This window comes from Berghia stephanieae, chromosome 7 (assembly GCF_034508935.2).
Source record: "Berghia stephanieae isolate SIO BIC M18660-M18661 chromosome 7, UCSD_Bste_1.3, whole genome shotgun sequence".
Lineage (NCBI taxonomy): Eukaryota > Metazoa > Mollusca > Gastropoda > Nudibranchia > Aeolidiidae > Berghia > Berghia stephanieae.
This window is the reverse complement of record NC_088366.1, coordinates 56,509,611-56,519,610: the sequence shown is the minus strand read 5'-3', so window position 1 is coordinate 56,519,610 and position 10,000 is coordinate 56,509,611. Positions and strand designations below refer to the sequence as shown.

The 10,000-nt window shown below is 32.9% G+C and overlaps 1 protein-coding gene across 1 annotated transcript in view; it reads left to right on the top strand.

Annotated features, from left to right (window-relative positions):
• The first annotated feature begins 385 nt into the window (after positions 1-385).
• Positions 386-10,000, top strand: part of LOC144977536 (integrator complex subunit 8-like) — a 28,020-nt gene continuing 18,405 nt past the window's right edge. Inside the window, exons 1-8 of the mRNA XM_078922856.1 lie at positions 386-417; positions 1,828-2,015; positions 3,392-3,493; positions 3,985-4,087; positions 4,808-4,954; positions 5,508-5,573; positions 7,732-7,792; positions 8,459-8,641. Of these exons, the coding sequence (XP_078778982.1) occupies positions 1,889-2,015; positions 3,392-3,493; positions 3,985-4,087; positions 4,808-4,954; positions 5,508-5,573; positions 7,732-7,792; positions 8,459-8,641 (789 nt within the window). The 5' untranslated portion in view covers positions 386-417; positions 1,828-1,888. The remainder of the gene's footprint in view (positions 418-1,827; positions 2,016-3,391; positions 3,494-3,984; positions 4,088-4,807; positions 4,955-5,507; positions 5,574-7,731; positions 7,793-8,458; positions 8,642-10,000) is intronic.

The following is a 10,000-nucleotide window of genomic DNA, read 5'->3' as shown; positions in this document are numbered from 1 at the left end:
CCACATTGAGAAAATAAAATATAAATAACTAAATTTCACATGCTCATTAACGAATAAATATGCTTTTAACCTATCGCATCAAGGAAGTGCTGCGGACATGTATACTTTAGTATTCAGGTGCAAAAGAAAGTAACACGAATTGAAAAAATGAAAGCGGAACTGTTTTTCAATTATGAACATGAATTCACAATTGCATTTTGACAATAATGTCTTTGCAATCACTCATTATTTAAATATCATCCAGAAATAACTAGAATGTTTTTAAAATGTCATTAAATAATTTGTAGTGGTTGTTAGACTCATACATCTTGGATTTGTTTGAATGATTTATGATTTTTAATCAGTGCAATGAAATCACACCGGCAATTGAAAAAATGATAGCGCCGGAAGTGGTTATTGGTAACCAGCAACAAAAGTGTGAGTGTGAGGTCTCCTGTCTTCATTATTATTCTAAACAGAAAATCTAATAAAATACCAGTATCAAAACTATTAAATTATTTTTGTGGGGAAAATTCATATGTTTAATGCATTAGATTGTTAAATTTTACACTCTCTTTCTCTTCTTCTTCCTCACTTCTTTCTTCTTCACGTCTTCTTCTTCTTCTTCTTCTTCTTCTTCTTCTTCTTCTTCTTCTTCTTCTTCTTCTTCTTCTTCTTCTTCTTCTTCTTCTTCTTCTTCTTCTCTTCTTCTTCTTCTTCTTCTTCTTCTTTTCTTCTTCTTTTTCTTCTTCTTCTTCTTCTCTTCTTCTTCTTCTTTTCTTCTTCTTCTTCTTCTTCTTCTTCTTCTTCTTCTTTTTCTTCAGAACGTAGCGAGATAGGTCGATGGAACCGACATTTGGCACCTTTAACTTTAAGTACTTTAACTTTAAGTTTAAGTTGTCCACCTAAATTTAGATAGCTACAACTACCACGACCACATCATCATCACAACTTCTATAACCCTCTACTACCACCCCACCATGTCATCACTATTACCACCACCACCACCACCACCACTACTACTACTACTACTACTACTACTACTACTACTACTACTACTACTACTACTACTACTACTAATCCATATCATCATCGCTACTACAATCACCAAAACAACATGATCGCTACTACTACTACTACCACTACCACAATCACCACCACCACTACCACCACCACCATAACATTATCAGCATCATTACTACCACTACCACAGTCATCACCCCACACCTCATCATCATCATCATAATCGCTACTAGCACAATCATTACCACCATGTCATCATCATCACTGCTATTACACTTCCATTATTGCAACCGCCAACACCATATCATCATCCCTACCACTACAACAAACACTACCACCTCATCATTATCATTAAAGCACAATTTCACATCTGAAAATCAATGCTGATAGTGATAGGTACTATATATGAGGTAAACCATTCCTGTAGAATATAACATGGACTACCTTGCGAAATCCAGGGGACGTAACCAAAAGTTTTAATCACTCCATAAAGAGGGAAAAAACTAGAGTAGATTATCTCTTTATAAATCATCTCTGCGTGGTGGTGGGGGTGGTGGAGGAGGAGGGGGGTAGGGGAACAAAGATGCCCTTTTATTCAATCAACTTGTCTGCTATGGAACCATTCCTATCTAAAGTGTACAAGAACTAACACTCTCTTTTTCCTGTTCCAACTAAAATATCCCAATTGTTTATATCAAAATTATCATAGGATCATATTGTTATGAGTTTTTTGTTTGTGCTTTTGTTGTTGGGTTGTTTTTTTTTAGTTAAGGTATGGAGGAAATAACCATGGACTTACTTTTTTTATTTTCTTGTTCACAATAGCCTACATTTTGAGCCATATGAATTCAAGTTGGTGTTTCTAGAGGAATAACTCACTGTCATCATGACGGATGCTCACAAAGGGTCTACATCCGTCGCTTCAACTATGAGTGTCATGCCTAGTGTGTCTTGGTTTGAATTTATTCTCAATGAAAATCTTCTCAAGCAACATTTGCAGCAGGAGAATCCAGGTGTGTGTTATAAAATAAAAAAATAAAAAAATTCCCTTTATTCATCCCATAGGGGAAATTTGTCTCTAGGGTCTATTCCGAGGGAAGACTGGGATAATCCAGGCGTCAGCCGCAGTGCAGTACCGCAAATTGAGTTAGGGCAAGGTGATGTGCTCAAGGCCACACAGCGCTGTGGCGGTTGATCAAACTTTTTGGGGTATGAAGCAAAGATCGGACTGCTGAGCCATGCTGCCCCCTATAAAAAGATATTTTAATCTTGAATGTTTTTGAAATAGGGTTTGACTAAATCCAAACTTTTTTTTTTTGTTAGAAACTCCCTATAACTTAAATATGTTTGCAATTTACAATCTATTCCTAAGTACACTGTTCATTGGCAGGCTGGCTACAGCTATTCGGACTCGAGTCTAAATAGTCTGCCCTGGCTATTCAGACTCACATATGTGCAATCAACAGATTATTGAGTGTGAAAAGTCTCCTGTTGCAGTATACTTTGTTTTGTTTTTTAAATTTATTCTAATTATTTATAATTACGTACATAAAATTGATGCAAATAAAATAACAATATTGGTATAGTTACTATCAACAGGTAGTCTAAACCCGCTTTATTTGACGAGAAAGACAAAATCATGTCCATTTAGAAATTATAAAGAATAGAGTTAAAAGTCTTGGAAAGGAACAAAAGTCAGTCAAAGTAACTGTGGTCTAAAGGTAAAGCTGTTCAAACAACATAACAGGATGTCCACATAAAAGCGGGACAAAAACAAAGTATATTGTGATATTATTAGACAGGTAACAATCCTTCTGCAGTCCAAAGTAGGGGAATGAACTGAGGCAGTGTGATATGGGCAAAACAGAATTTCTTTGAAACTCTTCTTCCATTTCTAAATCTCAGTCTCCCCCCCCCTCCCCAGTTCCTTGTGTTTGTGCATGCATTGGAGTCTGAATTGCTACTTTGTAATTGACACGCATTACATACACTCACATTTTAGCATTGCCTTTCAGTAAGGACATTGCTTTAAAATATTTTGACCATTTGATTGGCAACACGGAATATGCAAATTTGGTACCAATTAGAAGTTGTTTGTTGATTGGTAGCTTCAATATTAGAAAACATTTTAAATAAGGATTTGTTGTAAAAGAGCTCTGCATATCCGAATCAAAATATAGCTTTTCGCATAGTCTTTTCTTGATTATGCAATCAGCTTGCATTATCACTTTATCTTATTTTCATTTTGTTAGATTCAACCACGTAAAGACGTGCTTTAGACTTGCATGTATTTATATAAATTATTCATGAATCCGTGCGTAAATTGTCAATAACTATTGACAAAAAGTATCACAATAAAGTGAAAGGTAGATATAACCTTTTGTTTCAGACCCGTCACCATGCCAGCTCATCGTCCAATTCCTACAACAAGCAGAGACAGAGATGGCAGCCATTGCTCAGAATGCCAATGACAAACTGATTGATTTAACAAGTACTTTGATTTGATCCTAATGTATAGATAGGGATGATGTTGATATAATATAGATAGGAATGATGATATGCTAATGCAACAACTATAGATAGGGATGATCTTGATATAATATAGATAGGAATGATGATATGCTAATGCAAAAACTATAGATAGGGATGATCTTGATATAATACAGATAGGAATGATGATATGCTAATGGAAAAACAAAATAAATATTATGTAAATGCAGTAAATTATTCAGCTTTTAAACTCTCTTCCTTAAATTCATGTATATATTATTTTTGTGTTGTCTGCCATTATAATGTAGTCATATTGATTCATTTCATTGCTTTTACGAAAGTTAATTTGTTTCCTTTGTTTTTTGTAAAACGAAAAAAAGATTTGGTATTTTTTTTTAAAGTGTTAATTTGAGAAAGATGTGTAAAATGTGTCTTTTTAAAAAATCATGTGACATCCTATAGTTAGATGTGTTTTAAATTTGCATTTTGCAGATCCTAAACCAATAGAACCAAGCAAGAAAGTAGAAGCTTTACGTCTTATGGCTCTAAAAGTTGGAAGTCATTTGGGATGGAATCTCATGGCCATGGAAAAAGGGTAAACTTTATCATTGCAGTTGTAGAAGTAGTAATAGTAGCAGTAATAGTAGTAGTAGTAGTAGTCGTAGTAATAGAAGTAGTAGTAGTAGTACCAGTAGTAGTAGTAGTAGTCGTAGTAATAGAAGTAGTATTAGTAATAGAAGTAGTAGTAGTAGTGGTAAATGAGCTTTTTTTAAAATGAGCCTTTATATAGCGCAGTATCCACTAAAGTAGTAGTAGTAATAGTAGTAGTAATAATAATATTGATAGTGATGATGATGATCATCATCACGATCATGATATTAAAGATGATAGTAATGATGATAATAATAAAAATAATACAGTGATATCCATTTATAAGTATGGTCCTCGAGAATCAAGCACAGCATGCTTATAGCTGGACTGTGCTAATAAGTGGATTCTGATTTTATTTTTTGTAAAGTTTATGGTCAATGCTCATTTTAAAGTAAAAATAACATTTTCCTCAAAGTTTCCAAATGCATACATATTGATAATCACCGGGCTGGAGGTTTGAAAATGCTATTTCTTTTCTTTCAGTGACCAAATGTACCAAAGAAATATTTTTTTGAATTGAGAATTTAGAATCAGTACACTGTAATAATAATTCATGCAGTATCCGAAGCCTGGACCAGGCATGGAACCTAGAAGAAGAACACTGTACTGTCAGTTCCAGTTTTATTTATAATTATTATTTTTCGATTCTTGTATCTCATTTCAGGATTCCTACCCCAATTCTTCAAGCTTTGATGATTGAGTTGTTGAAGACAAGTGCTCCATCCATCATTGATAACATTCACAACCCGGATTTAAACGTGTCAGATTTATCAGAAGTCGGATTGTTTGCAGTTCATCTATTTCATCGATGGTAATGGGCGGCCTCTTCAAGTTTTTATTTCTTGTCGTCAAATGGGTGAATTTGCGCCGTCGTTAATTAACACAATTAGCAATTAATAAAAAAAACAAACAAAAAAAGATAAAATTATTGATAACATGAACTGACCAGTTGTGCTGCTTTAAATCAATAATAGTATCGATCATGATGGTGGTGATAATGATAACATTTATGCAGTAAGAGACATCATCAATATTATGTTTTTCTGGGGTTTTTTTTGGTTTTTTTTTTTCAATCATATGGAAGGATTTTGTTTTCATCGTTTTTTTCTAAGTCAAATAATAAAGAGTCTTTTCCAAGGACTCAACTATGCACTGCTGAGAGTGGGACTCAAACCTAGGACCTTCTGAATCGAATGCAAGTGTCATACCACAAGACTACATAAACGCACATTTTATAGAAAGTGGCAAAGGAATTTGATATATAGTTTTCCCTTAGCTTCAGATTATAAGGTTCTTGACAACCCATTAATTCTTTAAGATTTGAAGTTTTATTGTATGAATAAATAGTTCATCTCATCCATTAGGTGTGTCAGAAGCGTTGTGCGAGACAGTTTTCCCACAAGGCCAGTGAAGGCAGGCTTTGTATCCTTGTAAGTTATCTTGTAATATTTATATCATCTCCTCTGTGAAAACATAAATGAAACTATTGATATTTTATATAAAAAGACATGCCTGATACAGGAATGAATGGAAGATTTTATAGAAAATATTTTACAAAAGTGTTTCAGATATAAACTTTTTTCGTCCTTTAAATCTGATATGTCTTCTTCGGTTATTCTTTTCTAATTTTTTTTTTGTTTTAAATTACTTTGTTTGAATTTGACTGCTCCATGTTATTACTATTCTAAATATATTTTATCATTAGATAGTATAAAACAACAAATGTGAAGGGTGTGAAGAAAAGAACAACGAATTTCGCTTGAGACAATGTTACAGGTTTAGTGATTTTACTTTATATATATATAGTCATGTGCAAAAATAAGTTCATACTTATTGCTTCCTTTATATTGTTTGACTCCAAGCCTTCGTTGTGTTATGTATACCATTTTAAAGGTTTATTAATTACCTGTTCAATGAATATCATTTTATTCCTGTCTTTACATTAAATCAAAAGAGAAAATGCTTCGAATTAGAAACACAGAAATTTCGACTTTGCAAAAATGTGCACAGATAAAATTTTAGCAAAAACAATGTCTCAGGCAAATGGAGGCACTTAAATTAATAGGATTTTTACACCAATTTTGAAATTCAAAATGTTGAAATTAGCGTAATAAAAACCATACCTAGACTAAGTGAGAACCATTCCCGATTGATTGGGCATGTTCAAGCTGGGCTGTCTGTTGCAGAATATTCACGCAGGTTTGGTATATCACGAAAGGCTATTTGCAGATTAATATAAGTGTACAGGAAAAACAGTGGACGTTGTCAGCAAGAAAATAATATTCAAATCAGAAACGGGGGGTTTGATTCTTTGGTAGTTTGGGGGTTGGATCATGGGAGGCCAAAAGACATCTTTGTGAGAATAAGTTATGACCAGGTAGTCATTTGACAGTTTTATTAGAAGACAATGAAACTGCAACAGTTTTTATGCATGACAATGCACCATGGCACTGGGCTCGAATTGTGCAGTGCTTCTTTTTTTTAAAGTTTAAAGAGAACAATCATTTTAGGCAATGGTGCGGTGATCAGTTAGTCTTGACATGAATCCAATCCAACACAAATGGGAAACTATAAGGAAAGAAGTAGGTACCCCGTTTTGGCCCACATAAATAAGGAGTTGATTTAAATCAGCTTCTCCAAGAAACCCGGGATAATATTACTGAAGTTTGTTGAACGATTCACTTTGTCTTTGCAAAGGCAAATAATTTCCCTGCATCAGGTTAAAAGAAGCCACACAAAATATTAATAAAGTTCAATTATTGGTGTCAATTCTTAAATTTTTGATATTATTTTATACAGATTCAGATTCAAAAGTTTATTTTTAGGCAATTGCCAATATAATATTTTCATCAACAAATCAAGTAAGTAAAATCAATAATAAAGCAAAGCAAACAATGATAGTAATAATGAGAATAATAGTAATACAGGGTATTGAGATTATAACATATTTATATACATTGGATAGAAAAATGAATGAGCTTTCCATTGTTGTATAACAAATGATAATAAGTGTTTTGTATTCAAAATTATGAGGGTTCAAACGAGTGTAAACTTACTTTTTGCACATGACTATATTAAAAAAATTGTTAAATCAAAATTTGTATTTTTCCTCTCGTTATTTTTTGTCTTGTTTTTGTTCATTATAATTGTCATCATGAACATCATCATCATCATCATCATCATTTTCACCACCATCAGTCATTGTCATCATCATCATCATCATATTCATCATCATCATCATCATCGTCATAGTCATTATCATCATCATCATCATCATAGTGTCAGTAATCAAACCAATAATTCCACTCTGCCCAATCCCTTGACAATTTGTATGGGTAATGTTCATGACATAATTCCACATACATATATTAAAATCGGCTTTTGGTACTCAACAAATTGATAATTCATTTTTCTAGATGACCTTTTTACATCCTGTATGGCTTTTTTTATACAGCTTATTATATTTTGCACTTGGAGACATCTGAAAAGTAAAAGTCACTTTTGACTATGTTGCCTTTTCTGCCTTATCAATACTTTTTTGATGTTTAGTGTATTTTATAAATATAAGTTTTTCATTTTGTCTTTTAGACCAGGTCAGGTGGATCCAAATATGGTAATGGCTCAAGCGACAGAAACCATCATAAGAAAGGTATCATTAAAATTAAAATGATAATATTGATGTTGATGGTAGTACATAACCAATAATAGTTATAATATTAATGATGATAATATTAATAATAATAATAATAATAATAATAATAACAATAATAATAATAATAATAATAATAATAATAATAATAATAATGTAATAATAATAACATGATAATGATAACAATAATAATAATAGTAATAATAATAATAATGTAATATAATAATAATAATAACAATAATATCAATAATAATAATAATAACATAATATCAATAATAATAATAACAATAATATCAATAATAATAAATAATAACAATAATATCAATAATAATAATAATAACAATAATATCAATAATAATATAACAATAATAAAATAATATAATAAAAATAATATAATAATAAAAATAATAATAATTAATATAATAATAATAATAATAATGATGATGGTGATGATAACAGTATTTAAAAAGTTGTTCACAACCGCTGGAATGCAAGTTTACATTGTCAGAGTCAGGGCAACAATGAGAAAATTATTTTTGGAAAGACGTTTTCAAAATGTTATCAATTAAACATTTTAAAAAAGTGAAATTTTACTTACATGGGATATAGAGTAGGTGGGATGAGGCAGTAAAGAAAAAAATAAACTATTTTCATTCTTTATCTCAGTTCAAGGAAGAGTTGACTGCCTCTGTCATATTTCTGGAGAACTGCCTTCGCATGTTAGAAGAAGACCATAAGGAGGCATGTATGCCCACAGAGGGAACATTTGGCCTTCCCTCAGAGGAACATGGAGCACAACTGGTTTGGGCGAATGGTAGATCTGTGTCTGCACAGGAAGTTATGTGTCAGGTATGTCCTCTAGTCTGCTTCTCATTTTCGGTGTCTTCTCACAAAATTGTTCTTACAGAGCTGCCAATCTACCGCAAAAAATGCGGAATTGTACACATTTTCAGCGATTGTACGCTTGTACGCATTTCCCCCAAGATTGTACCCATTTTCAGTGTTGGGAGTCACTTCAGTTTTCTTTAGTATTATTACTAGCCTATTGAGAAACCTTGGTGACCAAGTGGATATTAATATATTTTTTGACCAATTAAGATCTTCATGCTGGGAGGTAGAATTCTGAAAGGATTGGATTATAGTCTTGGGAACATCATTGTTGCTGCAATTGAGCTTGTGCGTTGTGACTTTATGAAAGTATACCTTCCTCTTACTTTCACAATGGTTAGTTTCCGTCGATTTCAGGATTGTACCCATTTTTATGAAATCTCCCCCATTTTGAGGTCTCATTGTACACATTCTAATCAGATGGGGTTGGCAGCTCTGCTGATGATGAAGGAACAATAACCTTTTAACCATAAATGCAATATTTTGGTTACTGGATCTGTTGGATCTGACGAAGATTACCTTGAGATACTCCCATAGTGGGCAGGGAGGTACATGCTGTGTCTTCTATCCCCCCATACCCGTTTTCCAATTTTTTCCTGTCGTTGTCTTGGAGTGAGATTACTTGGTTTTGTCCTGATCCTTGCCGGGTGTTCCTTGGGTGGGAGGGAGGCAGTCGAGTGTATAGTTATAGTTTTGGGAGATGATATTTTTTACCTTGTAAATCATCTCTCTGTTATTCATTGTATTGTGTTTAGTTTACATATTGTATTGTATGATTGGTAGACATTTGAGTGTGTTCCTCTTGGTTGGGACCTGTGCTTGTGTCTGGATGAGACTTTTAGGTGATCTCAAACTAGGTACTTTGACAGTGTGCTCTTGGAATCTACATCTGTTCCCTATTTGAACCAATTCCCCTTTGTCTTACCTTTTCTTTTGTGCTTTAATTGTAATTCAGGAACTTTTTACTATCCCATTTTCTTCCTTTTTACTGGCGCTGATATGACCTTAATGTGTTGCAAGCGCCGTAAAACCCTTAAAAACAAACATAAAAAAACCTACCTTGAGATAAACCTGCATCCTATCCAAACAATAGCAAGCAGTTCTTCCCGTCCACTTAATGCTTCCAAAAAAAGCCCACAAAAAATACAAACCGAGAATAAACTTTATGAGTTTATTACTCTGAAGGACTAATAAATACAGTATTTGTTCATACAGTATATGTATGTGTTCAAAGAGTACCATCTGATCACACGTGTGTAAATGTCCATGAACATGTAAATGTTTATGATTAAAAAATAATTCTGACCAATTAAAGCTTTT